A 27411-nucleotide genomic window follows, 5' to 3' on the forward strand; every position below is an offset into this window, starting at 1 on the left:
AGAACCATGGAGATGGAACGTCTGTTTAAGGTGCTGACGGAGAGTCAGGAGTGGCAGCAGGCCGCCCAGCTACAGCAGCAGCAGCAGGCAGCTGCCCAGCTCCAACATCAGCAACAGCGGGACGCCGCCCAACTCCAGCAGCAGCTTATTCAGCAGCTCGGAGCCCAGCTGCAACAGCTGGTGACAGCGTTACTGCACCCCGTAGAACCACAGCCACGGGATGAGGCTGGGCACCACGCCCTGCCACCCCAGTGCGACTAAGCAAGATGGGCCCCAACGATGACCCCGAGGCGTTCCTGGTAATGTTTGAACAGGTGGCACTGGTCGCTGGGTGGCCCCAGGACCAATGGGCCACCCTTTTGGCCATGTATCCTACCGGGACGGCCCAGACTGCGTACCGAAAGGCTGGTGACAGAAGAGGGAAGGGAGTATAGCCGAGTAAAGGCCACAATCTTGGATGCCTTAGAAGTCAGCCCCAAGAATTTTCGGCAGCAGTTCTGGAGCCAGACGTATCCCTCAGGCACCCAACCTCGGCTGGTGGCCCAAGTCCTGAAGGAGGCGTGTAGGCGATGGCTACAGCCGGAGACGAGGCCTGCAGAGGAGGTCACGGAACCAGTCATCCTGGAACAGTTTGTGCACACCCTACCGGCCCGAGGACGGGCCTGGGTGCTCCGCCATCGGCCGGCAACATTAGCCACTGCCATCTTGCTGATGGAAGACTTTCTTGCGGCCTTTACGCGCGTGGGGCCTGCATTCCGACCTCAAAACCCCGGGCCCGAACGCTCTAATGTTGACAGAAAAGGGGACACCCCGACCGGGCTGTGGAGCCTTGGCCGCGGGCAGGACTCCCGCCTGGGGTCTCGGTTCAGATGGCCGGATCCTGTCCCTCAGCCCGGCCCGACGGGCATGCTCGGGTCTTAGCCCCATCCTAATTCTGGCCTTTTGTTTAAAAAGTTCGTAGTTTTTCATGTATTCTTTAGGCATTTCAGCTGCCACCTCTGCTAGAGCCTTGAATGGAACCTACAGTTCCTGAGGAATCTGCTGTCAATTGATTGGCCTCTCCCTGGTTAGCTAATGATGTAAGACTAGTCTCAGTTGTCTAGTCTTGCTGCATCCCAAGACTTTCAATGGCAAAGCCTCCGAGACAACTGCAAACCATCTAAACCAGTTGGCAGTAAAAAAGGAACCTTGCAACAGACAAGGGATCATCCTGCCTGGGAATAGAAACGAAAGAGTTTTTCAGTGTAACACTGAAGGGGAGAGGCCCCCTGAATCAATTCATTGAGGAAACATCTTGCTGAACAGGGGTGTTTCATGAAAATTTGGAGCCTGGTTCCTGTGACACTAGCGAATTCTGCAACAGACTGAACTTGGGGGGTGGGGGTGGTGATTATTTTGCCAGCTAGGAAAGGGAACTATTGATAAGTGTGGCCCTAGTCTGCATTTCATGATTTTGTTTTGTATTGTAACCACTGGTTTCAACTGCTCTCTTGTTTCTAGTGGACTCTGTATTCCCTCTAAAATAAACCTTCTCTTGTTTCACTGCAAGTGCTGTGTGGTTTACAGGAGCAATGATTTAAGGTGAAACTGGTGAAGTGGGATATGTTACTCCTTTGGGGTCAGAGGCTCTGGGCTTTCTGGGAGTAGCAGCATCAGGGGCTGGATATCACAGGGGATTGCTTCAAGGGGACTGGGGTGCACCTGTGAGGCAGAAGGGCCGGCCTAACCCTAGGAGAGTGCTTGAGTGGCTAACAGGCTGGGGGGTTAGGGAGCTGACCCCAGCCACCACAGCAAGGCTCCCTCTGGCTAGAGGGTGACTCACAGTCCTGGGTACCCCAAGAAAATCACAGGCAGCTAAACCCCAGACTTAAGCACCTAGGTCTGGGGTTTAGGTGCATAAGTCTCAGTTTGAGGCTTCACTGAGATCCACAAACCTCCCATGGGCCCATGTAGGCGCCTACACTCATTTGGCACCTACGTATTCAGGGAAAAGTCGCTTACACACCTTAATTTGTGTCATGGGGCAGGTGCCCTGCTGCCTCCCTCTAGGCGCCTGGGTACTTAGCTCCTGCCTAAGCCCCAGTGCGATCTGTGAATCGGGGGAAGACAGGCGCCATCTGACTTGCATACAGGGCCCGATCCAGTAAGCGCGCTCAGAGGCCACCTATCGGAGCAGGTCCCATCAAAGTCTGGCTGCCAGAGAAGGAGGTGGTGGTGTTCACCGTATGGCTTCTAGCCCACTGGTAGCACACTCAGCTGGCCTGTGGGAGTCCAAGGTTCAATTCCTCCATTTGCTTGTGGGGGAGAAAGGATTTGCACAGGGGTCTCCCACCTCTCAGGACAGGTTTCCTAACCGCTGGGCTAAGGGATAGTCTGACGGAGGAGCCCTCGGTTCAAGTTGTCCTATGCTGGATCAACACCAAATCATTGGAGGTGGGGGACTGGGCCCTGGATTTCCCACCTCCCAGGTCAGTCCCTACCCACCAGGCTTCACAGTCACGCTCTCTCTGGCCAAACGACTCTTCAAGCTGTGACTAGGTGTGGGGGGAGGAACAGGGAAGGGATGCAGTGAGGTTCTGCACGCTGAGAAGGAAGTGCTGCTAGACACAGCCAAGCAGAGGGACGGATTAAGTCGTCTCCGGTCCAGAGATTGAGCGAGAGGGGAGGAGAGTGGAGGCTGGCAGCTCGCACTGGAGATGGTAGGTCTAGCACCTTCTTCTACCCGGGGACGTGGCTGGCTTCACCTGGGCAGTGTTTAGGGAGGAGTGAGGCAGGCAGAGGAGCTGCTGCTCACAAGGAAGAGCTACCAGCTGGCTCCTTAGCACGGCCGGCTCTAGGTTTTTTGCCGCCCCAAGCATGAGCCCCCCCCCGCCCACCAGTACCCCCCACTCACACCCCCTGTTGCCCCAGCACTGGCCTCCCCCCCAAATGTGGGATCCGCTACCAGCACACTGCAGCCGAGCCCTGGCCCAGCTGCGACTCTGTCCTCATGCGGGTGGAGCTGCTGGGCAGCGCGGAGCGGGAGTACTTCCAGGTGGCGGCACGGCTACGGGGTGGTGCAAAGAACACGGCCCCCTCCCTGGGCTTCGCAGCACTGCTGGTGGCCAAGGTGGATCAGTTCGCGCTCACCGCCCTCACCCCCGAAATGCTGGCGGCCAAAGACCTGGAGAGCCCCCTGGACCTGCTGCTCTTCAGCCTCACGGTGCCCTGGCCCAGCCCCGGCAGGAGGGAAGGCGAGGATCTCTGGCTGCGGGGCTACCTGCTCAGCACCGACGAACCCAGCCGGCCGCTCACCTCCTCACACACTCCAGGAGCCCCTCGCCACCATCGCAGCCCGGGCTCGGCTCCAGGAGACCCCGTTTCCCTCCCTCCCCGGCTCCTCACACACACTGGGTAGGGCCGCCCAGAGGATTCAGGTGTCCGGAATCCATAAAAAAAAGTTGCAATACTATAGTAACATGTATTTGGAAATGTAAAAAATAACTAGTGAAAATTAATTTGTAATAATTTGAAAATACACCAAATAAATTATTTAAAAACATTAAATGCTTTTCTGGTCTGTATACATTTGCAATTACAAAATGGGCTGTTGCTGGGTAATGGTGATGGTTGGTGCCAATGGGCTGTCACTGCCTGGAGGTGGTGCTGCTGTTGCCCAGGGCTGGGTGGGGAGCTGGGCTCTGGGGGGTGCCCGGCTCACAGGGGCTGGGCTCAGGACTGTGAGGAGATGGGGTCGGAGGTTGTCTGGCTCAGAGGGGCTCACCTCAGAGCTGGGGGTCTGGGGTGGGGGGATGGGGTCGGAGGGTGCCCACCTCAGAGCAGCTGGGCTCAGAGCTGGGGGTCAGGGCAGTGGGGGATGGGGTCGGGGGTGTCCGGATCAGAGGGGCTGGGCTCAGAGCTAGGGGTCAGGGCGGTGGGGGGAATGGGGTCAGGGAGGTGTCCGGATCAGAGGGGCTTGGCTCGGAGCTGGGGGTCAGGGCTGTGAGGGGAATGGGGTGAGGGGGGTGTCAGGATCAGAGGGGCTGGGCTCGGAGCTGGGGGTCAGGGCTGTGGGGGGAATGGGGTCAGGGGGGTGCCCAGCTCAGAGGGGCTGGGCTCAGAGCTGGGGGTCCGGGCTGTGGGGGATGGGGTCGGGGGTGCCCAGCTCAGAGGGGCTGGGCTCAGAGCTGGGGGTCAGGGCTGTAGGGGGAATGGGGTCAGGGAGGAGTCCGGATCAGAAGGGCTGGGCTCAGAGCTGGGGGTCAGGGCTGTGGGGGGAATGGGGTCAGGGGGGTGCCCAGCTCAGAGGGGCTGGGCTCGGAGTTGGGGGTCAGGGCTGTGAGGGGAATGGGGTGAGGGGGGTGTCTGGATCAGAGGGGCTGGGCTCAGAGCTGGGGGTCAGGGCTGTGGGGGGAATAGGGTCAGGGGGGTGCCCAGCTCAGAGGGGCTGGGCTCGGAGTTGGGGGTCAGGGCTGTGGGGGGAATGGGGTGAGGGGGGTGCCCAGCTCAGAGGGGCTGGGCTCAGAGCTGGGGGTCAGGGCTGTGAGGGGGATGGGGTCAGGGGGGTGCCCAGCTCAGAGGGGCTGGGCTCGGAGCTGGGGGTCAGGGCTGTGAGGGGGATGGGGTCAGGGGGGTGCCCAGGTCCTAGGGGCTGGGCTTGGAGCTGGGGGTCAGGGCTGGGCCTGGGGGGTAATGGGGTCGGGGGGTGCCTGACAAACACCTCCCTGAGACCCCCCCCATCCAACCCCCCTTCCCTGGCCCCCTCCCTGCCCCCGGGACTCCCTGCCCCTTAGCCACCTCCCGCCCCGGCTGCTCACCCCCGGCTCACCGCGCGGCAGCCGCATGGTTCTGGAGGGGGCTGAGCTCTTCCCCGCTAGAGCCACGTGGGAGGGGGCGGGGCTGTGAGCTCAGCTGTCTCCGCTCGGCCCGGAGCTTGTAGCCCCGCCCCCTAACCACGCGGCTCTTAGCGGGGCGGGGCTCAGCCCCCTCCCCCACCAGCCAAGCTGCTGCTGGGCTGTTTAGGCCCCGGGGAACAAGCGGAGGAGGAGCGTCCCGTCCCCTGCAGCCAGGCGGGGCCGCGCTACCGGTAAGGGCCATCCCTCTCCCGCAAGCGGAGCCGGTAGCGCGGCCCTGCCCCGGCTGCAGGGGATGGGCCGCTCCTCGGCTCGCAGCGGCAGGATGAGCTGGGGCCCCAGACCCAGCCTTTTGCCGCCCCCTAGATTTTGCCGCCCTAGGCACCAGCTTGTTTTGCTGGTGCCTAGAGCCGCCCCTGCTCCTTAGCAACAACCCCCACCCTCTGCCCCAGACACCTCTGAGTGTGGGGACAGGGGACAGTGCCAGGAACAGAGACCCCAAATGGCCCCCAGAGCAGGACCCTGCACGGGCAACAGGGACGATGCCCTGACAGTGCCCCACAGACCCCCACAGAAGGAAACTCCAGGTGGTGAGGGGGGTTGAGTTCTGTCCTGTGCTCAACTGACCAAGATTAATTGAAATGAGACCCCCCCAGCTTCAACCAGCAGAGCCCCACTGCCCAGCCCTGAGCTGTCAGGGGATCCCCCCCACTGCCCAGCCCTGAGGTGTCAGGGGAGCCCCCCCCCCACTGCTGCCCAATCTTAGCAGTCGGGGAGCCCCCACCCCACCACCCAGCCCTGAGCTGTCAAGGGAGTCCCCCCGCTGCCCACCTGAGCTGAGGCCTCTGTTGTCAGCAAATATCTGTGAAATCCCCTGGCAAAATGTGTGTCTCATATCCCTCTAGTGCTGGCCCATAGGGAGCATGACAACCTGCTCCTGCTATTGGTTCCTCCATTAGCTCAAGTGGCAGAGGTCTGTGCACTGGATCTCAGGATTTTAACCCTGCTGATGATCCATATTGGTGTCACTATGGTGCCACGTGATGGATCTTCTCTTTCTTACAGTTTGCTTTATAAAAATGTAGGAAGTTACAGACACACACACAGACACTCACAAAGAAACCTACTTTAAAAGAACATCCTTAACGTTTCAGAGTTAAGCACTGATACCATAGGAAATGCCAGAACCCTTCCCTCCCTGAGTGCGCAGGAGGGACCTATGCTGGGGAATGAATCCAGGCTGTACAGTGAAAAAAGCTGTTGTCTGTAGGAGCCCTACCCCACCTGTTGCAGGAGCTGGAAGGTGTGATGAATGAGGCAGGGGGCTGCAAGAAGAGAAAGGAGGGTTTCAAGGGGAAGGCTGTTGACTGCCGCCCTGGAGAATTGGATTCTATCCCTGCCTCTGCCCCAGAGTTCCCATGTGATGCTGGCAAGTCACTAAAACCAAACTTTTCCCAGGTGGCCACTGAATGTGTATTCCTCACTTTCTGGGTGCTCAGATTGAGACCCTGGGGTCTGGTTTGCAGAAGTGCTGAGCACTCACAGCTGCAACTAAAGTCAATGGGAACAGTGCTCTCCACAGAGCACTTTACAATGCTAAATACTCCAGAAAATCCGGTCCGAGGGGGTCTCAAAGGTAGAGCCCTCTGCAGATACACAGTGTATATCCGTGGATGGGGATATCTGTGGATATAACGCGGACATCCACAGATTTGCAGGGCTCTAGTGACAGTGAGTGAGACCCGCAGGGCCATGGCCAATGACTGGGCCAGGAACCGCAGCGGCGAAAGAAGCAGCATGTCGGGCTGCCACTGGCAGGAGCCAGCGCCCAGCCCAGGCAGCTCCTCCGGCATGGCTGTACCTCCTCCAGCCCTGCCCACCGGGCGGGCACTAGGCTGACTGGCAGCTGTCTCTGGTAACACCAGTGTGTGCAAGCGGCGTCTCCTGACCGGGAGCCTGTCTCGCTCATTGTCACTGCAGCCCTGCAAGTCTGCGGTATCTGCTTTAGATCCATGGATACCCGCATCTGTGGATATAACTGTGTATCCGCGCAGGGCTCTACTCAAACGGGACACCCCAAAATTACTTTTGGCCTTAATCTCTCTGGTCCAGTGCCTCTAAGGTATTTAGGCACCTAACTTGCAATAAAGTCAATGGCTGTTAGATGCCTAAATACCTTTGAGAACCAGTGCCTCTATGCCTCTGTTTCCATCTGTGAAATGGGGATAATACCACCCTCTCATCTCCCAGGGCTGTTGTGAGTATAAACTCATTAATGTTTGTGACGCACTCAGATACTGGCATGATGAGCGCTATAGAAAAGCCTTTGGGGAAATGAATAATTCTGTCTTCAGAGCAGGGTTTGTATCGTGTGCAGTAAATAAGGCTGGGGCAGGAGGGAGGGGCGGTCACACATTGACCAGTGAGGAGAAAACGCACAGTTGAATAGCTCCTCATTCAGTGAGCACCGTCCATCCTCTGCACCGAGTGAGGCAGACGACCCATGGGAAAATAGGGAGGTCAAAGCACAGCCTGATAGCCAAACGTGGCACATGCTGCCCTCTGATCAATGCCTGGTTGTGTCCCCTGCAGGCCCAGCATGCAACGCTCCATCTCAATCCAGAGGGCAGCCAACCCGTCCAGCTCAGCGCTGTCCACGGGCAGCGCCTCTGGGTGCAAGAGCCCTGTGACAATCTGTGCAAAGCAGCCACTGCCTCCAAGCTTCCGGCAAGGTGCCAATGCCACCTGGCTGGGCAAAGCTTGTGTGCCCTGGCTGGTATCTAGCCCCCTCCCCCCCCAAGTGCTCTTGCAGGGCCTGAGCCAAGGCCTTTGAGAGCAGGGTTTTCCCCCAGGACTTTACCGGGCTGTGAAAGAATCCCGCAGTGAAGAAATGCAGCAGGGATGGAGTGCAGGGTCCAGGCAGTGGGGCGGGTTCTGACTGGGCTCTAAGGAGCTGTTAGGGTGGATCCTAACCCAGCTGTATCTCTGCAGCGTCTTGCCAGCGTTCCTCCTGCAGCCAGCGCGGCAAGTGCGTGGAGACCATCGGGATCTACACCTGTGATTGCTACCCTGGCTTCTCCGGGCCGGAGTGTGAACACGGTGAGGGCAGTCGAACAGGGACACTGGGGGGGAGCCCCGCCGCAGGGCCTGCTACAGTCACTGCATTTACTTTCTGGAGAGTCTCCCCAGAGACGTCCTCTGGGGCGACGGCCTGGGCACCCCTCAGTGCTGCTCCTCGATTCACCAAAGAGGGGGGCTAGCCCGGCCGGAGGAGGGGCCTTTGCCATGGCTCCCTGGCCAAGGAGGCAGAGTGGGGTGGGGGTGTAGCCTCCCAAGCGCCCGCCCGCCCTGCGGCTCTAGCACGCCCGCCCCAGCCCAGCCCAGGGAGTTTGCCTCCCTTAGGGGTAAGGCTGCCCCCCATCCCCTGTCAGCTGGAGCTGCCCAAGCAGCACAGACAGTCGCCGCTCCCTTAGGGCTGAGCAGGGTGCTTGACAAAACATGGGCATCCCTCTAGTTTAGCCCCTGAAGCGTCTAAGCCAAACCCACAACGGGTTGAGCAGAGTCAGGATGAAGTTGTTTGCTCAGTAATAGGTTATTATTTTAGCGTTTGCTTTGCAATAGCGCTTAGAGGCCTCAACCACCGTGTCGGGCCCACTGCGCTAGGCCCTGTACACTAGAGCTGGTGGTTTCAGCTTGTGAGACGTTTCGTTATTTCAGAACTGGCTTCATTCCAAACCCAGACGGATAAGAACTGTACCCGGGCCAGGGACCCGAGGGCTTCCAGAGTCCCAGAGGCCAGTTACCAGCTGCCTGCTGAGGAGCAGAGCAGCCTGGGGAGTCACTGGCCCAGGCCTCTAGGAGCCCTGGGATCTCCAGCCCGGGGCAATCTGCATGGCGGAGCTACCCCAGAGCTGCACCCCCTGGGAGCTGGTCCTGCGACTTCCAGGCTTTCCGCTCCATGGCAGGGACACTGGAAGCACCAATAGCCCTGGCTCGGACAGGACAGACAGCAAGAGCCCCTAGAGACCTGGCTCTGCCCCAAGACTTGACTCCCGACTCCCCGAGCTGGGGCTCGCGGGACAGAAGAACATAAGAATGGCCGCACTGGGTCAGACCAAGGGTCCAGCTAGCCCAGTATCCTGTCTTCTGACAGTGGCCAATGCCAGGTGCTCCAGAGGGAATGAACAGAACAGGCAATCATCCAGTGATCCATCCCAAGTCACCCATTCCCAGCTTCTGGCATCCCCATCCCCGCCCACCCTGGCTAATAGCCATTGATGGACCCATCCTCCAGGCACTTATCTAGTTCTTTTTTGAACCCTGTGGCTCTTGGAACACCAGCAGAAACCTGTGTGTGTTTTGATGAAAGTGGAATTAAATCTGTAGTCGATTTGGTGAATCAGTTCTCTTCAGCGCATTGGCATTTTCAGTCTAAGCTAAGTTTTGCAATCAGCTCTACGGTACATGGACGTAGTGAGAGAGCCCTGGTGCCAAAGAATTTACACTCTAAACAGACAAGACAGACAAAAGGGGGGAGAACGGGCAGAATTGGCCACCCTCTCTCTTGCCCTGCATTGGGCTGGTGGAGGGAAATAGGTCTCAAGAGGTTTTGAATGTGAGGAATTTGGCAGGCGTGTCAGGTGTACACAAGGTTCGGGTAAGAAGTCACATTGTTGGAGGTTTTTTTTTTTACTTCCTCTGCAGCATGGGGCACAGGTCACTTGCTGGAGGATTCTCTGCACCTTGAGGTCTTTAAACCACAATTTGAGGACTTCAGTAACTCAGATATAGGTCAGGGGCTTGTAGGAGTGGGTGGGTGAGATTCTGTGGCCTGGGTTGTGCAGGAGGTCAGACGAGAGACAGACAATCATAATGGTCCCTTCTGACCTTAAAGTCTATGAGACTGGAGAGATTCATTTTGTACGTCTGCCCTAGTCTGGTGGTACATGGAACTGTTTCTCAATGAAGGTGCCATCATCTGTGTTTCTCATTCTGCAGAAATTACCGACCTGATGGTGAATCAAACCCCAGCCAGTGTCAGTGATTTGGAAGGCTCAGAACTTACCATGAATTGTACATTCAAGACAGTCAATAACCACAGCCCCATGTATGTGCGATGGTATAACTATGGGACCGAGGGACTAAAGCAAGAGCTGGTGAATGAGAGTGATGTGATTACAACCCTGCATTTGGACAATGGGTTTGCCTCTCTCACTTTGAAGAATGCGAATTCATCTAATACAGGAACCTACGTGTGTGAGGTGGGGATCACAGCAAGGAACCTGTCTGTGTCAGGAGCTGGAACCCAGGTGACCATCAGTAAGTGTCAGCAGCCTCATACGTGCTTCCTACTATGAGATCCAGATACTATCAGCTTCCTACAGAGCGATGAGCTGAGAGCAGTGCTTAGTCTGTGCCAGGGCTTGGCAATCCATAGCCCCGGCACTCCTGGGCTTGCTGCATCAGTTATGAATGTAAAACAAACCTGCTTGAGCCCTGACACCTCTTTCACTACAAATTAAGCACTGCCTGAGAGACAGAACCAGAGACAATCACTGGCAAGGATTCCTGTAAGCTGCTCTACGTTATGCCCAGCCCCCAAAGATTGGGCAGAGCATAAGGCATCTGGAGCCACACTCGGTGCACCGGAGAATCTGTTCCTCTATTCTACATCAGTTCTTTTACTGCCCCTGATCATCATAGTATCTGAGGCCCAGATTTGCAAAGGTATTTCACCATTGCTCCACTCAGCACTGGCAGGCCTATGTGACTTAGGAGCCTCTCTCACTGGCAGTCAATGGGGCACTAAATCACTTTTGAAAATGAAATGTAGGCTGCTAAGTCACATAGACTTTGCTCCACTCAGTACTGCAATGTGTAAATACCTTTAAAAATCTGGGCTTGAGCAGCTTCCAGCCATGCATCAAGCCATGTGACAAACACCTGCCAGGTGTGGTCCATTCTCTCTCTCATCCTCTCCCAAGAGGGGGAAGTGTGTGTGCAGTGGAGCATTTAGAGTGGGTTTTTTTAATGCATTTAAGTGACACACACAGCTGAACCTGATGCTTGTGTAAATACAGATGTTCAGCAGTTGTCAACAGAATTACTGTTTTGTGGAGGAGGTGAAGGTTCTAGTTAGTGCTGCAATCTGGTGCCAGTTCCAAGCATGAGAAAGCAGTGTGGCATCTCAACACTGCCATGTGCTGACTGGGGTAAATGGTGATTTTGTAATGGCAACCACTGGCAAGGAGCTTTAGATAATTTGCACATTCAGAATCCTCCTGTTATTCTATTGTTACGTTAAGAGATACAAACCTTGTAGGGGTTCTGGTTTCCTTCCTCCCCTACTGAGCCAGTCCCTGCCCAGTTACAGATCCACCCCCCTAGGCTAGGTATGGAATCCCATTTATCCTGTGGATTGGCAGTGCAGGGTTAATGAAGCCATTTCCCCTTGGCATGAGGGGAATTGGGAGAGGTTTTGTGAGTCTAGGGTGGAAACCATAGATGGGGTCAGTTAGGGGAGCGTTGGCCTCTGGCCAGGTCTCTAGTGTCTTGCTCTGCTAGGGATTCCCTACTCCTGCGGCAGAGTCAGCGGGCTGGCTGGCCTCATGGGAAGGTTCCCCTAGGCAGAGGGCTGAACCCAGCCCGATGACCCCACAGCTCCCAGCAGCTGGCATAGGAAGAGGAACCTGCTGGCAAAAAGGGAGGCCAGGGAAACTGCCTGTGACACAGAAGGGGATGGGAAATTAAGGGAGGGGGAGAGAAATAGCTTTTACATCCTTAAACTGTCTCTGCCCTCCCTTTATTAATCCATCAGCCTCTGTCCTTCCTTTAGAGGCAAATCTGCCCCTCTCTCTGTCCCTGCATCCCACACTGACAGGTTTTTCTTGATTTCAGATAAAGGGAGTATGATGGGTTGGGTCACAGAAACTCCCTCAAGACTGTCACTAGATGTGCTGGGATACCACTGAGAAGAAACGCCCCCTGCCAGAAAAGGCTTCTCTCCACTCCCGTCTTGCTGAGCTGGATGCACCAGTCGGCTCCAGCACAGACCAAGAGGTTGGGCCACGACCCCCCAGCAGTTCACAGAAACTAAGATTCACTTAGCCCAGGGGTTCTCAGTAAACAGGGACTTTCCCAGCACCCAGTATTCAGTCTTTCTGGGAGCCTAAACCCCGAATACATCTGTCTTACTCTGTATAAAGCTTATACAGGGTAAACTCATACATTGCCTGCCCTCTATAACACTGATATAGACATAGGCACAGCTGTTTGCTCCCCCAGTATTAATTACTTACTCTGGGTTAATTAATAAACAAAAGTGATTTTATTAAGTGTAAAAAGTAGGATTTAAGTGGTTTCAAGTAATAACAGACAGAACAAAGTATGTCACCAAGTAAAATAAAGCAAAACACGCAAGTCTCAGCCTAATACAGTAGGAAACTGAATACAGGTAAATCTCACCCTCAGAGATGTCCCAACAAGCTTCTTTCACAGACTAGACTCCTTCCTAGTCTGGGCCCAATACTTTTCAAATCAACACCGTGGTTTATGGCCTGGGTCCAGCAATCACTCACACCCCCGCAGTTACAATCCTTTGTTCCAGATTCTTTCAGGCATCTCTTTGGCGCGGAGAGGCCATCTCTTGAGCCAGCTGAAGACCAAATGGAAGGGCTTCCAGGGCCTTTTATATTCTCTCTCTTGTGGGCGAAAACCCCTTTGTTCTCCTGTGCAAAATCACAGCATCAAGACCGAGTTTGTAGCCACCTGGACAAGTCACATGTCCATGAATGATTCCTCTTTTTGCAGGCTGACACCATTGTTTACATCATACTTTGAACATTCCCAGGAAAGCTCAGATGCGGATTGGTGTCTCCCAAAATCCATTGTCAGTTAAGTCTTTCTTGACTGGGCACTCACTCAGAATAGTTCTTTCTCAAGAAGCTGATCAAATGCTTCACTGATGCTACTTAGAATAAAACACATGGAGATACAAGTACATAGCCAATATTCATAACTTCAAATACAAAAATGATACACACAGACAGACAGCATAATCATAACCAGTAAGTTACAGCCTTCCTATAGACACCTTACTTGACCTCCTATGTACAAGATTTGGTGCAACTATAGGACCTTGGTAGCAACAATGATCTATACGGACACAGTTCTTGTCAATAATGTCACAGGGAGCAATGCCTCCCACGTTGTTTTTGTCATCCGGATGGTTCCCGGGGCCCTTGTTATAATCTTGGCTGTGATTATTATTACAGAGTGCGTGATTTCAGAAAAGAGGGGTGAGTGAAATGTCTGCAATGCAGTCACTGTGCAGAGTCAGCCACAGAGCATTAGTTACACAAGAGGTCCTTCTGCCTTTTCTTTCTGGGCAACTTCCCGGTCCCAGGGCATTGAAATCTAAAAGCTGTTTCAGACCTGGCTGGGACTGTTGTTCTTGGCCTGTCTGTTCTAGTTTGTGTCGAATATTAAATCACTGTATCTCAGAATTAGAAGCACAGAGTTTAGGTCTCCTTCTTGTAAATGTTCCTGAAGGTCTTTACCTCTCAGGTCTCTCTTTCACAGCACCGATGATCGTTTCCTGTCGCTGCGTCTGTCCAATGTGCCCTGTTTATTGCTGGCTGGCTGGCATGCACGGAGCTAGTGCAACCACTTGGGAAAATGTGATGCGTGTCCTGCAGGCATATTCTTTAAGTTCTAACTTACCAAGTCTGATTTTTTTCCACAGCTCCTGTCAATCGGACAATATGGTGATCAGCTGTTACAGCGTACACCTGGAGATGGAGCTCTCAGATATCTGTTACCCCAGCATTCCCCACAAACACCGTGCTGACCATCTTGCCTGCTAGATTCTGTACCTGCAAATAAACCTTGAACTGAATGGAAGGGAGGGGAGGGGATACTGGATAACTGGAAGGGAGTTCACGGGTGTTCAGAATAAAAAGACTCCTCTCTGACACCCTTCTTTGAGGCAGCTGAACCTGGTGATCGGTGGTGGCTTAGGCAGTCTCAGGGGCATCTGAGCCATAGGAAAATATGAGATGAACATTTATGTTACCTAAAGATTCCCCATTGTGCTACCTAGCAATCACTTTAGAGCAGGGGAGTGGAAATTATGGTCCATGGGCCAGATCTGTCCCGCTGGATTGCCAGCCTGATCGCACAGCAGGGCTAAGGCAGGCTTTCTACATGCCCTGGCCCCACACCACTCCTGGAAGCAGCTGGCACCACTTTGCTGCATCCCGTGGGGAGTGGGGGGCAGAGGGCTCCATGCTCTACCCTCACCTGCGGACACCGCCCCCCCCTGCAGCTCCCATTGACTGGGACGGGGAACCATGGCCAATGGGAGCTTCGTGGGTCATACCCACAGGTGAGGGCGGCGCATGGCGGAGTTGCCTGCCCCACCCCATGCACAGGAGCCGCTGCCGGACATGCTGGCTGCTTCTGGGAGCAGCACGGGGCCAGGGCAGGCAGGGAGCCTGCTTTAGCCCCGCTGTGCACTGCTGCCACCCCGGAGCCACTCGAGGTAAGTGGCACCGGGCCAGAGCCCGCACCCCAAACCCTCCTGCACTCTGCACTCCAGCCCCCGGCCTTGAGCCCCCTCCTGAACCCCAATCCCCTCCCATGAGCCCCCTCCTGCACCCAACCCCCCTGCTCTGTGTCCCCCCTGCACCCTGCACCCCTCCTACACTCCAACCCCTTTCCCTGAGCCCCTTCCTGCAAACCACACCCGCACTCCCTCCCTTACCCCAACCCCATGCTCCAGCCCTACCTTCGTGGACCTGCAATTTCCCCACCTAGCTGTGGCCCTCGCCTACCCCTGCTTTAGCGGCTCATGGAACCCTTGAAGTGAAGATGCTCAGAACAGGGGCCAAAAACTCTCTTCCCTATAATTGGTTCAGCTGCTTGTCGGTCAAAGAGGAAATGGAAACATCTGCTGGGAATTGCTGTTCCGTGGGTTCAGACGGCCCCCTTGCTGAAGTCAACTAGTGTACAGTTAAGCACATGCTTAAGGGTTTGCAGGATTGAAGCCTCTATAAAGGACCATGTTTTTATAACTGGCTTTTCTTTTAATTGTTTTACACATGCTGCTCTCTAATGGTTTGATTGTCTTACACCCGAGGCTAAGGCTATGCACTTACCAAGTGTTTTAATACAATTCTCAGAACTTTGGCTATCCTTGATGTCCCTATAAATACATGCATCCGATGAAGTAGGCTGTAGCGCACGAAAGCTTATGCTCAAATAAATTTGTTCATCTCTAAGGAGCCAAAAGTACCCCTGTTCTTTTTGCGGATACAGACTAACACGGCTGCTACTCTGAAACCTATAAATATGCACTCCTTTTTTGACTCTTCCTATGCTCTTGCCTGCACTGATTGAGTGGAGGTAATCCTGACTGGGTGGGGGTAATCCTCACAGAGAGGAGGAGGGTATAAATAAGACAATGGCTTCCCTAGATCCTGTCCTCCCCATCTCAACACATGGTGACAAGAGTGTGTGAAAGACAAAGAACCAACATTGAAGTGTAAGTGTGTGTGTGGGTGTGTAGAGGGGTGCGGGATGGGAGATCTTGGCCGGAAAGCCTTCCAGTCAGTATGGCCTGCAGAAAGTTTTTGGGCAGAGAGATACCTTTTTGCTTTCAAATCTTATTCAGCTTGGTAAAATTTAGGAGTTAGGATACAGTCACAATCTTATCTTTTCTTTTCTAACCAGTGCTGACTTTTATGCCAATTTCACTTAAAATCTCTCTCTGGTAAATAAGCTTGTTCCATTGTTTTTCTAAACCAGGGCGCTTTTGGCTGGTGTGTTCGGGGGATCTCTACTCACGTTAAAGGCTGGGGCATGTTCATCACCCCTTGGTGGAACGATGGACTTTTAATGAGTTGACAGCATTCGGGGGTATTGGGGCCCTGAGCAGTACACGATGCACAGCTCTGGGGTGCAAGGCTGGGACTGAGGGATATGTGGGTGCCGCCCTGTGTCTATTCATGACCAGCTGGGTGTAGCATTCGTGGATTCAGCTGGGCCTGACTTTGGATGCTGGTGGCTGAGAGTGAACCGAGCCTGGAGGGGTTCACTGTTCACTAGCAAAGCGCTGTCAAAGGTCTCCCGGCTAGTGAGCGAAGGGGACACAGCGGTTTTACAGTCCAGCTTGGGCCCTAGGGCAGTCGTTCTCAAACTAGAGCCGCCGCTTGTTCAGGGAAAGCCCCTGGTGGGCCGGGCTGGTTTGTTTACCTGCCGCATCCGCAGGTTCGGCGGATCGCGGTTCCCACTGGCCGCGGTTCACCCCTCCTGGCCAATGGGGGCTGCGGGAAGCAGCGTGGGCCGAGGGACGTGCTGGCCGCCCTTTCTGCAGAGTTCAAATTTTCCTTGAGTTTAAATTGAGTCATTTTTACTTTTTTCTCCTTTTATCCTCCCCTTCCTTTCTCCATTCTTCCCTCTTCCTTTCTGGAGTTTGTTCATGCAACAGTCATCCCCTATCTATGTAAACACCAATGCAACTTATTATCAATTATTTCTTCATCTTCAACCTAGTTCTTCTCTCTCCCCTTTCACCTCTGTCCCTTTATGCATCCAGTCTCTCTACCCCCCTCCACACACCCACATTCTTCCATGGGGAGAACCCAGTTGAGGGTTTGGAAGGACTGGCCACTACCAGCACCCAAGACTGAAGGTGGGATGACCTCTGGTAAACTACTTAGCATGGGGGTTGGTTCCTTTAGTGTTGTTAATCTTTTCTTTGTAATGCTTATAGGCGCTTGCTTGGAAAGAGCTGTTTGGTAACTTGTAACTGCAGGCACTACCCTGGGCATAGCCTAGTGAGAGAAAGGAGGCTGGGTTGTGGAGAATATCAAAGTGTAAATCAGGGGTCTTTGCAGTCATAACATGCCAGTCAAGGAGGAGTGTGTGTGAGGGGAAGACAGTATCTTCCCAACAGAGGTGATGGCTGGGAGCTTGGAGCTTGGAGCCTAAAGCAGGTGAACCAGGGAAGGGGGAAACTGCCCTGGCATGTTCTCCTTGTGCTTTGCACAAGCACAGGACCAGATCCTTCATCTTCAAGGTTACTATGGTTATGACCGGGGCTCTGTTTCTTGGCCCAGAGCCAAGTGTGGGGTTTCAGGGTGCTGTTTAGTGGCCTGTGATATCCAGAAGGTCAGATTAGATGATCTGTGGTCCCTTCTGGCCTTCACTTCTAGGACTACAGCTCTAAATACGAGAATAAGTGTACACAGTGCTACCTATTTGACTCGATTGTTCTAACAGGTCCAGGGTGTAGGGTGGTAACTAAGCAAATGAGAAGGGCAATACACAACTTGTTTTTATGAGGGTATAAAAGAGGGGTCACAGAAGGTACATCTGGCCAATGGGGAGTCCCACTGCTGACCGAGCTGGTGTCTATGCAGAGTCTATGGGGTGCTAGTACAAGTGCTTTGTCAAAAACAAACCCGGCTAAGCGCCTTTGACACCGAATGAGTCTGTTGTCTTTTGGGCAGTTTGACTGAGGTCTGCTGGGGCAGCTACCTGGCCAGAGCCAGGACAATGTATGGGCCCACACAGCCAATGACAGGTGTCCTTTTATCAGAGCCCCCAGCGATCATGGAAGGGTGGAGTGATGGTTCTGGTATCTGCCCATCTCCAGCTAACACTGAAATCCCTGCCTGGATTCCCCTGTACAGGAGGCGCTGGCTGTCAGTCCCCGGGTGGGTCTGCAGCGATCAGCCTAGACCACAAGATGGAGGACAGCACGGTGCCATGAAATGCAGCCAACAGGGTTAGTCCTGAGAGGGGCTGAGCACTTGCAGCTCTCACTGGTTTCAGAGGGAGTTGCAGGAGCTCAGCACAGCTCAGAATTGGCCCATTGTGATGGAAGTGGAACATTCCACCGTAGGGATGGTAACCTAGAAAAACAGAGGTGGGGACAGGCAGGGGGAACTAGGGATGTAACTAGGGGCCGCAGCATTTCACACCAGGCTGTCGCCCAGAGCACATGGCTGCTGCCTGTGGGTCTGAGTACAGGGACCAGAGTGATGGAGCAGGGCCTTCTGGGACCAACCTGCTTCCATTGCTGAAGAAGGGAACGTGAGACACCGAAGGATGAAGGAAAGTATTCTTGTAAGGAGGAAGGAAACAAGGCACGAACAAGGCTGGGCGGGGGAGGGAGGAGGTACTGATAAGGGAGGAGGTGGGGAAATGGAAGAAGTTAGTGAGAAAGAAGAACCAGGGAATTGAGGAAGGTACAGAGAAGAAAGAGGGACGGGTAATGGGTGAGGGGAGACACATGGAAAAAGAGTTAGCAAAGAGGCTAGAAGAGAAGAGAAAGGAGAAGCATGGAAGAAGTGGATGGGGGTAAGAACCTGGACCGATTTCTTTAGCATCAGGTAGAATCCCGAGGAACGCACCTCCTCACAGCACGGGGGCAGGACTTAAAGGCTCTGTTTCTATTTTCAGGTGAAAGGAAGGTCTTACCATTCAAGGGAGGATGATAAGAGGCTGCTGAATTGAAGAAAAAAAGACAGGTAAGGATAGCTGGCCAGAGGAAAGAAAAGCATCTTTTACTTGTACTTCTAGTTCAGAAAAAGGCAAGCAGCCATTTATATGCTTCAGGTTTTACCCAGCGTAGCTGGCTGTACCGCTAAGAATCAAAGCCTTGCGGTGGAACATGACTGACAAGTAGGTGAGCACTGAAAGGTCCCTAGAAGCCTAATGATCTGGATGCTAAGGAACCTTCTCCATTGATGACTCTTCATAGCTGCTAGTGAGTAATAATAAATAAATCTGTCAAACATTGATTGCAGGTTTTGCTGTGAGATATGAACAGACCAGGTGGCCATTCCTACCAGGGAGAAGTGAGGCTAAGTGGCGTGGCTGTCCCGGGCAAGGAGGTAAGAAATACCAGTCTCCAAACATCCATGTGTACATGAAGTGGTGTGGATTTTGCTTTCAGGGAGAAAAACTGTGGATGACCTTACCTGTCATGGGGAGAGTGTCAAAAGCAGACTCGGGACAAATCTGAATCAAGTCAGCAGACCACCAGACATGGAGGTAAGCATTTACGTTTCCCTGGTTGACAAATGAATCTGAGGCTAAAGCGACACTTGCAGACCAAATAAAGAGGTCACGTTGCATCTCCAGATGGAAGGAGACCAGAGGGCTGTTGTGTTCTAGCAGAAATTAATGCAAATCCAACTAGCTGAACCAGGCATGTCAGTTGGTAAAGAAATGCACTTTTTTTCCCCTCTTAACATTCAAGTGGCAATGAATAGATTCTCACACTTTCAGATGAGAGAAATGCAGCCGATTTGAACGTTGAGGGTGTGAAAACTTCAGGAAGTTGCTAGAAGATCTGGGATATCTACAGAAAGGAAACAAGCAAAACTCATCACTGCTACCAAGAGGTAAGGAACTCACCTTAGAATGGAAAAATTGATGGATCTGGTTTCCCTTCAGGTGAAAGAAATGCAGCTGTCCGTCAGAAGTAGGACCAGTTTCTCTTGCTATCAAGAGGTAAGGAATGCACCTTCTCCTAGCAATGGAGTGGAAACTAACCAATCTGAGTGTACTTTCAGGTGAAGGAAGTGAATCTATCCTTTGCTGTCAAAGGCTACAAGCAGTTTCATAAGAATAAAGCAAGATACATAACCAAAGCTTCTGAGGTTACAGAAGTATTGACTTGTTCCAATCAAGACTAAGGAAACCACTTATACCTACTAGATTTTTAGCAGTACAGATGATCGTATGGAGAGAAAGAGAGAAACCAATCCAGCAATTCATCACGCAGAAGGTGTGCATTTATACTCCCTGTTACAAAATGAATCCAATGACAATTCCTTTACATTTGTTGCCTGACAAAACTATGGTCTGTCAAACATTGATCTTTGCAGGAGGTCATATTTCGAGATGCAAGGATGACACATGGCTGTCGTTTACAGGAAGGAATTAGCGGATCCATCCTTTTAAGGAGGTAAGAAATACAATACACCATTCCCATAATAGTCAATGGTTCTGGTCATCCTTTCAGGTGGAAGGAAGGTAACGGAGGAAATTTTCATCTCTCTAAAGAGCACGAGAAGTTGCTGTACTGAATAAAGCACTAAAAATGGGAGCTACCTGTTCAGATGAAAGGAAAGTAGTTGGCAATTCTAACCAAAGATGATGATCTTTGTTCCTTTTTCCTTCCCAGAGAAGGCCATTGGTTGTTCCTACAAGGATGGAACAGGGAAGTTATTTCAAAGAACAAGTGCAACTAACCAGAGTGTGAAGATGAGCATTGAGCCTGCTCTTCCATTTGCAGAGAGGAGTTGTGCAGCTGATTCTAGTTGTGCCTAATTGATCATTGTTGCTTCTTTTTCAGATGTCAAGAACTAAGTGGAACAGATCATTTCTATCGAGAGGTAAGGAACGCACCTCCTCACAGCACGGGGGCAGGACTTAAAGGCTCTGTTTCTATTTTCAGGTGAAAGGAAGGTCTTACCATTCAAGGGAGGATGATAAGAGGCTGCTGAATTTAAGGAAAAAAGACAGGTAAGGATACCTGGCCAGAGGAAAGAAAAGCATCTTTTACTTTTACTTCTAGTTCAGAAAAAGGTAAGCAGCCATTTATATGCTTCAGGTTTTACCCAGCGTAGCTGGCTGTACCGCTAAGAATCAAAGCCTTGCGGTGGAACATGACTGACAAGTAGGTGAGCACTGAAAGGTCTCTAGAAGCCTAATGATCTGGATGCTAAGGAACCTTCTCCATTGATGACTCTTCATAGCTGCTAGTGAGTAATAATAAATAAATCTGTCAAACATTGATTGCAGGTTTTGCTGTGAGATATGAACAGACCAGGTGGCCATTCCTACCAGGGAGAAGTGAGGCTAAGTGGCGTGGCTGTCCCGGGCAAGGAGGTAAGAAATACCAGTCTCCAAACATCCATGTGTACATGAAGTGGTGTGGATTTTGCTTTCAGGGAGAAAAACTGTGGATGACCTTACTTGTCATGGGGAGAGTGTCAAAAGCAGACTCGGGACAAATCTGAATCAAGTCAGCAGACCACCAGACATGGAGGTAAGCATTTACGTTTCCCTGGTTGACAAATGAATCTGAGGCTAAAGCGACACTTGCAGACCAAATAAAGAGGTCACGTTGCATCTCCAGATGGAAGGAGACCAGAGGGCTGTTGTGTTCTAGCAGAAATTAATGCAAATCCAACTAGCTGAACCAGGCATGTCAGTTGGTAAAGAAATGCACTTTTTTCCCCCTCTTAACATTCAAGTGGCAATGAATAGATTCTCACACTTTCAGATGAGAGAAATGCAGCCGATTTGAACGTTGAGGGTGTGAAAACTTCAGGAAGTTGCTAGAAGATCTGGGATATCTACAGAAAGGAAACAAGCAAAACTCATCACTGCTACCAAGAGGTAAGGAACTCACCTTAGAATGGAAAAATTGATGGATCTGGTTTCCCTTCAGGTGAAAGAAATGCAGCTGTCCGTCAGAAGTAGGAACAGTTTCTCTTGCTATCAAGAGGTAAGGAATGCACCTTCTCCTAGCAATGGAGTGGAAACTAACCAATCTGAGTGTACTTTCAGGTGAAGGAAGTGAATCTATCCTTTGCTGTCAAAGGCTACAAGCAGTTTCATAAGAATAAAGCAAGATACATAACCAAAGCTTCTGAGGTTACAGAAGTATTGACTTGTTCCAATCAAGAATAAGGAAACCACTTATACCTACTAGATTTTTAGCAGTACAGCTGATCGTATGGAGAGAAAGAGAGAAACCAATCCAGCAATTCATCACGCAGAAGGTGTGCATTTATACTCCCTGTTACAAAATGAATCCAATGACAATTCCTTTACATTTGTTGCCTGACAAAACTATGGTCTGTCAAACATTGATCTTTGCAGGAGGTCATATTTCGAGATGCAAGGATGACACATGGCTGTAGTTTACAGGAAGGAATTAGCGGATCCATCCTTTTAAGGAGGTAAGAAATACAATACACCATTCCCATAATAGTCAATGGTTCTGGTCATCCTTTCAGGTGGAAGGAAGGTAACGGAGGAAATTTTCATCTCTCTAAAGAGCACGAGAAGTTGCTGTACTGAATAAAGCACTAAAAATGGGAGCTACCTGTTCAGATGAAAGGAAAGTAGTTGGCAATTCTAACCAAAGATGATGATCTTTGTTCCTTTTTCCTTCCCAGAGAAGGCCATTGGTTGTTCCTACAAGGATGGAACAGGGAAGTTATTTCAAAGAACAAGTGCAACTAACCAGAGTGTGAAGATGAGCATTGAGCCTGCTCTTCCATTTGCAGAGAGGAGTTGTCCAGCTGATTCTAGTTGTGCCTAATTGATCATTGTTGCTTCTTTTTCAGATGTCAAGAACTAAGTGGAACTGATCATTTCTATCGAGAGGTAAGGAACGCACCTCCTCACAGCACGGGGGCAGGAATTAAAGGCTCTGTTTCTATTTTCAGGTGAAAGGAAGGTCTTACCATTCAAGGGAGGATGATAAGAGGCTGCTGAATTTAAGGAAAAAAGACAGGTAAGGATACCTGGCCAGAGGAAAGAAAAGCATCTTTTACTTTTACTTCTAGTTCAGAAAAAGGTAAGCAGCCATTTATATGCTTCAGGTTTTACCCAGCGTAGCTGGCTGTACCGCTAAGAATCAAAGCCTTGCGGTGGAACATGACTGACAAGTAGGTGAGCACTGAAAGGTCTCTAGAAGCCTAATGATCTGGATGCTAAGGAACCTTCTCCATTGATGACTCTTCATAGCTGCTAATGAGTAATAATAAATAAATCTGTCAAACATTGATTGGAGGTTTTGCTCTGAGATATGAACAGACCATGTGGTCATTCCTACCAGGGAGAAGTGAGGCTAAGTGGCTGGCTGTTCCGGGCAAGGAGGTAAGAAATACCAGTCTCCAAACATCCATGTGTCCATGAAGTGGTGTGGATTTTGCTTTCAGGGAGAAAAACTGTGGACGACCTTACTTGTCATGGGGAGAGTGTCAAATGCAGACTCAGGACAAATCTGAATCAAGTCAGCAGACCATCAGACATGGAGGTAAGCATTTATGTTTCCCTGGTTGACAAATGAATCTGAGGCTAAAGCAACACTTGCAGACCAAATAAAGAGGTTACGTTGCATCTCCAGATGGAAGGAGACCAGAGGGCTGTTGTGTTCTAGAAGGAATTAATGCAAATCCAACTAGCTGAACCAGGCTTGTCAGTGTGTAAATAAATGCACTTTTTTCCCCCTCTTAACATTCATGTGGCAATGAATAGATTCTCACACTTTCAGATGAGAGAAATGCAGCCGATTTGAACGTTGAGGGTGTGAAAACTTCAGGAAGTTGCTAGAAGATCTGGGATATCTACAGAAAGGAAACAAGCAAAATTCATCACTGCTACCAAGAGGTAAGGAACTCACCTTACAATGGAGAAATTGATGGATCTGGTTTCCCTTCAGGTTAAAGAAATGCAGCTGATCTGATCTCCTGGGGACTGCGGATTATAAGCAGTCATATTACTGAAGAACAAACTAACGCATATTGCCAGACCTGCAAAAAGTTGCCTTCCTTGACTAGAATGGGAAGATAGTCATTTATCACCTTCAAGTTTCAAACCCACGATGCAGCAGACTACCACTGACAAGGAGGTGAGCATTTAGGATTCTCTTATTGCCAAATGGATTTGTCTTTTCAGGAGGAGAGTTACAGATGCTCAGGATTTGAGTAAAAAGGAACAGGGACGGAGCTGAACAGATCCAACACCTTAAAGGACGATTGGATCTCAAAATATGAAAGACCCTTCATTCAATAAAGCAACAGGATTGGCTCTGAGGAGCGGTAAGCAACATTTGGTAAGTCTAACAAATGAGCATAGGAATTTTGTAGTGCTGAATGTAATTTATGTTGTGCCAAAGGGTTTGTTACAGCTGATCAGACATCTCAGGAGCTAAGAGGATGTGAGGGGGATGGCAGATGTCAGGGGATTCATCTTTATTAGGAGGTGCTGAATCTGCTTGTCACTTGAGTGACATCAGTGGCTTTGGTTTTTCTTTCAGATGAAGGAAACAGGCAGCGTGGACAGTATTCAAGACACAATGTTTAAAAGTTGCTGCTGGGATGGAAGCAAAGAAGAAAGCCCTGGAGACGGGTTAGTGCTGGGACACAGGCACTATCCTGGAGGGGTCTGGGACAGGGTGTGTAACCATAGCGACCAGTGGGTCCTTTCCCCACTGTGGTCCTGGCTCGCATGCACAGGGTGAAACCGATCGCCATGTTTGGGGTCAGGAAGGAATTTTCCTCCAGGGCAGATTGGCCAGAGACCCTGGAGGTTTTTCGCCTTCCTCTGGGGCATCGAGCAGGGACCAGCCCTTAGGGCCATTTAGGAACAGACACAATAAAATCCATCAGAGAGAACTTGTCTCCCTTTGTTTTTTGAATTTTCTATAAACCCGTCCTGTGCCCCTCGGCCATGCCCGTGCTCCCAGCCCCGCAGCAGGGCAGAGTCCCTCCCAGGTGCACTGCTCCCCCCTCCGTGCCAGCATGGCCCCCACGTCACTCTCCCACTCCAGCAGGGACCCAGCACAGGAGAGACCAGCCCACCGTCCCAGAGAGGGAAAAGCCGTGTGCACGGCCCCCAGGGATGGGGAGGGGACATGGCCAGGTGCACCGGTCGAGTGGAAAGCAGGAAGCCCAGCGGCACTGTCACCATGTTCCTCTCCCAGGATGCCCCCAGGGGCCAGGCCAAGGCCTTTCGTTGGCCACATCCAAGCGCTCTGCCCCGCTGCTCTGGTCGTAAGAGCCCCTCAAAGAGCGGCTCTGGAAGGGGCGGTCAATGACCCCAGAGCAACTCTTCCATTGGCATGGTGAGGCCACCGCTCCCTGGGCACCTGAACTGGGCTCACAGGCTAGCAGCGAATAGTCCCCCAGGGCGTTGTTGTGGGGTCTCAAACCTCTATACACCCAGCCGCCTGAAAGCCATTGGGGCCTCATTCTCCCTGCAGGGAGACAGCATCTTAAGGTGAAGACAATACAAGTGACTCGTACCTTGGGAAGGCAGTTGGGGGAGAATGCGATATCCTGTGCAAAGATACCACGTGAACTGGTGTCACTCACAAACAGTGGTGCAGGAGGGGTCCTAACACCAGAGAAGAGCAAAATGGGGAAGGCCGTGGTCCTGGTTTTGCAACTATCTCCTCCTTTCAGCTTCTATTTGGCAAAATGAACCCAAACCAAGGGTAGTGGGGAGGAAGGTCAGATCAGAGTTTTATTTTCTTGTAACCCTTCCCCACCCCACCCCTGCCACGAGATCATAGAGAGGTGGAGGGATGGTTCCGGCCCATCTCAGCCTGGCCTGAACACTGCACCACGGTCTGTACACACCCTGCCTAGGAGGAGCTGGCTGCAGGGGTATAAAACCACCAGTTAAAACCCCAGATCCCAACATGCGACTGGTGATCACAGCCCCACCTATAACACAGTCTGCTCCCTCCCTTCATGGAGAGGGGCAGAGCTTAACTGTGCATCCGGCTTCCACACACACACTGCATCCCCAAGCGTTAGCCAGCGTCAAACATCACCAGACACCAGAGAGTGGGGCTGACGGCACAAAGGCACAGGACAGACAGAGGCTTGGCACCCGCAGCTCCCACTGGTTCCAGAGGGAGGTGCAGGAGCTCAGCATGTGGCCAGTAAGACAGAGGGACAGAGACTCATGAGTCGGGAGAGTGATGGAGACCCCGGCAGGGGAGGGGAGATCAGACTGAAGGCAGCGTCTCTCACAACCTAGGGCTACATGAGACTCCTTCCAAAGAAGGAAGCAGGAACCGTCGCACGGCTGGGCTTCTCCCCAGCTTGCCAAGGGCTCACTGCCACACCCAGGCTCTGACACAGTTTAGTCCCAAACTGGAACTAAGACAGTTTCTGAACTCACTTTCTCTATCTCAGGGGACTCTGGCAGAGGCTTCCTGCCATTTCCTACCCCATCCTCCTCACAGGCCCTCTGTAGTGAGGCTGTGCGGCTCCCCTCCGCCTTGGAGGAGGAAGAGCCCAGTCGGAGGCCAGAGTGGGCGGAGCTAGGGATCTCTGAACCCGCCCCACAAAAGGTCAGGCGATGACCCGGAACTATAAAGGCCGGCCCTCTGCACTCAGTAGGAACCCGGCCACTGGAGGGAACAGACGTCCCTAGGGGAGCCCGAGACTGGGAAGCTCCTGCAGCCCAAGGCGGCCACCCAGACTACCCCGCACCCACTACTCGGAGGAGCTGCTGGAGCTGCCCCGCGCTCGCTACCGGAGGAGCTGCCGGAGTTGCCGACCAACCCCTACCCCGACGAACCCATGCTCCTGGTCCCCCCCACCCCCGAGGCCAAGCAAAGACCTGTGTAGGACCCGAGGCGGAGTACGGAAGTATCCCGGGGGCAGCCAACCCGAGTCTGGCTGCAGCATTACCAGAGCCGATGTCAGTGTGTTGCGGCCAGGATCCCCACTGATGAAGCAGCAAGTCATCAGCCGCTGCTAGGGCCCCGGGCTGGGACGCAGTGGAGTGGGAGGGCCTGCGTCCCCCCTGCCACCCAACTCCTGGCTGCAGACTCCGCCTGTCCCTGGCCTGAGGAGGCCAAAGATGGTTCCTGTTGCTCAGCCCTGCCTGAGGGCCTGAGCACTCCTGACTCAGTGTTTGTTGCCCCGCCTTGACCTAGGGCCGGACCCATAACCATTGTTACGGCTCAGCCCCGCCTGAGGGCCGGGGCCTTCTGACTCAGTGGTTCTTGCCCACCAGAGACAGGGTCAACCGTAACCACTTTGCGGCCGACTACCACAAGGACCACCAAGGGAGACCTCGGGCCAGACTATTCCCCCGGACCTCTCGGTGTGTAGTGAGCTGGCGTGGTTCCCCTCCGCCCGGAGAGGGTCGAGCCCCGGTGAACTGTTGTACACGTGGTGCCAGAAGTGGGGATCTGATCCCTTGACCCCTGTGAGAAGGGGCCGGAGCGGGAGATCCACCCGCAGAGAACCATGGAGACGGAGCATTTGTTTAAGCTGCTAACGGAGAGTCAGGAGCGGCAGCAGAGCGCCCAGCTACAGCAGCAGCAGCAGGCAGCTGCCCAGCTCCAACATCAGCAACAGCGGGACGCCACCCAACTCCAGCAGCAGCTTATTCAGCAGCTCGGAGCCCAGCTGCAACAGCTGGTGACAGCGTTACCACACCGCGTAGAACCACCGCCAGGGGATGGGGCTAGGCACCACGCCCTGCCGCCCCAGTGCGACTAACCAAGATTGGCCCCAAGGATGACCCCGAGGCGTTCCTGGTAATGTTTGAACAGGTGGCACTGGTCGCTGGGTGGCCCCAGGACCAATGGGCCACCCTTTTGGCCCCGTATCTCACCGGGACGGCCCTGACTGCATACCGGGAGCTGGCGACAGAAGAGGCAAGGGAGTATAGCCGAGTAAAGGCCGCAATCTTGGATGCCTTAGAAGTCAGCCCCAAGACTTTTCGGCAGCAGTTCCGGAGCCAGACGTATCCCTCAGGCACCCAACCTCGGCTGGTGGCCCAAGTCCTGAAGGAGGCG

The 27411-nt window shown here is 52.7% G+C and overlaps 1 protein-coding gene and 1 long non-coding RNA gene across 5 annotated transcripts in view; both read left to right on the top strand.

Annotated features, from left to right (window-relative positions):
• Positions 1 to 266: 266 nt before the first annotated feature.
• LOC123349512 overlaps positions 267 to 27411 on the top strand; it is a 37769-nt gene continuing 10624 nt past the window's right edge. The window contains exons 1-4 of the mRNA XM_044987668.1: positions 267 to 299; positions 7425 to 7564; positions 7849 to 7931; positions 9831 to 10151. Of these exons, the coding sequence (XP_044843603.1) occupies positions 267 to 299; positions 7425 to 7564; positions 7849 to 7931; positions 9831 to 10151 (577 nt within the window). The remainder of the gene's footprint in view (positions 300 to 7424; positions 7565 to 7848; positions 7932 to 9830; positions 10152 to 27411) is intronic.
• Positions 19592 to 24286, top strand: LOC123349028. Of its 4 annotated transcripts, XR_006573320.1 has the most exons (10): positions 19592 to 19632; positions 19733 to 19812; positions 20203 to 20372; positions 20801 to 20898; positions 21136 to 21637; positions 21738 to 21817; positions 22208 to 22377; positions 23140 to 23255; positions 23544 to 23700; positions 23905 to 24286. It is a non-coding gene; the product is annotated as an uncharacterized LOC123349028 (long non-coding RNA). The 4 variants fall into 4 exon arrangements; XR_006573322.1 differs by lacking the exon at positions 20801 to 20898; XR_006573321.1 differs by lacking the exons at positions 19592 to 19632; positions 19733 to 19812; positions 20203 to 20372 and having other exon boundaries at positions 20381 to 20898; positions 21136 to 21251; positions 21423 to 21637.

Source organism: Mauremys mutica, chromosome 14 (assembly GCF_020497125.1).
Source record: "Mauremys mutica isolate MM-2020 ecotype Southern chromosome 14, ASM2049712v1, whole genome shotgun sequence".
Lineage (NCBI taxonomy): Eukaryota > Metazoa > Chordata > Testudines > Geoemydidae > Mauremys > Mauremys mutica.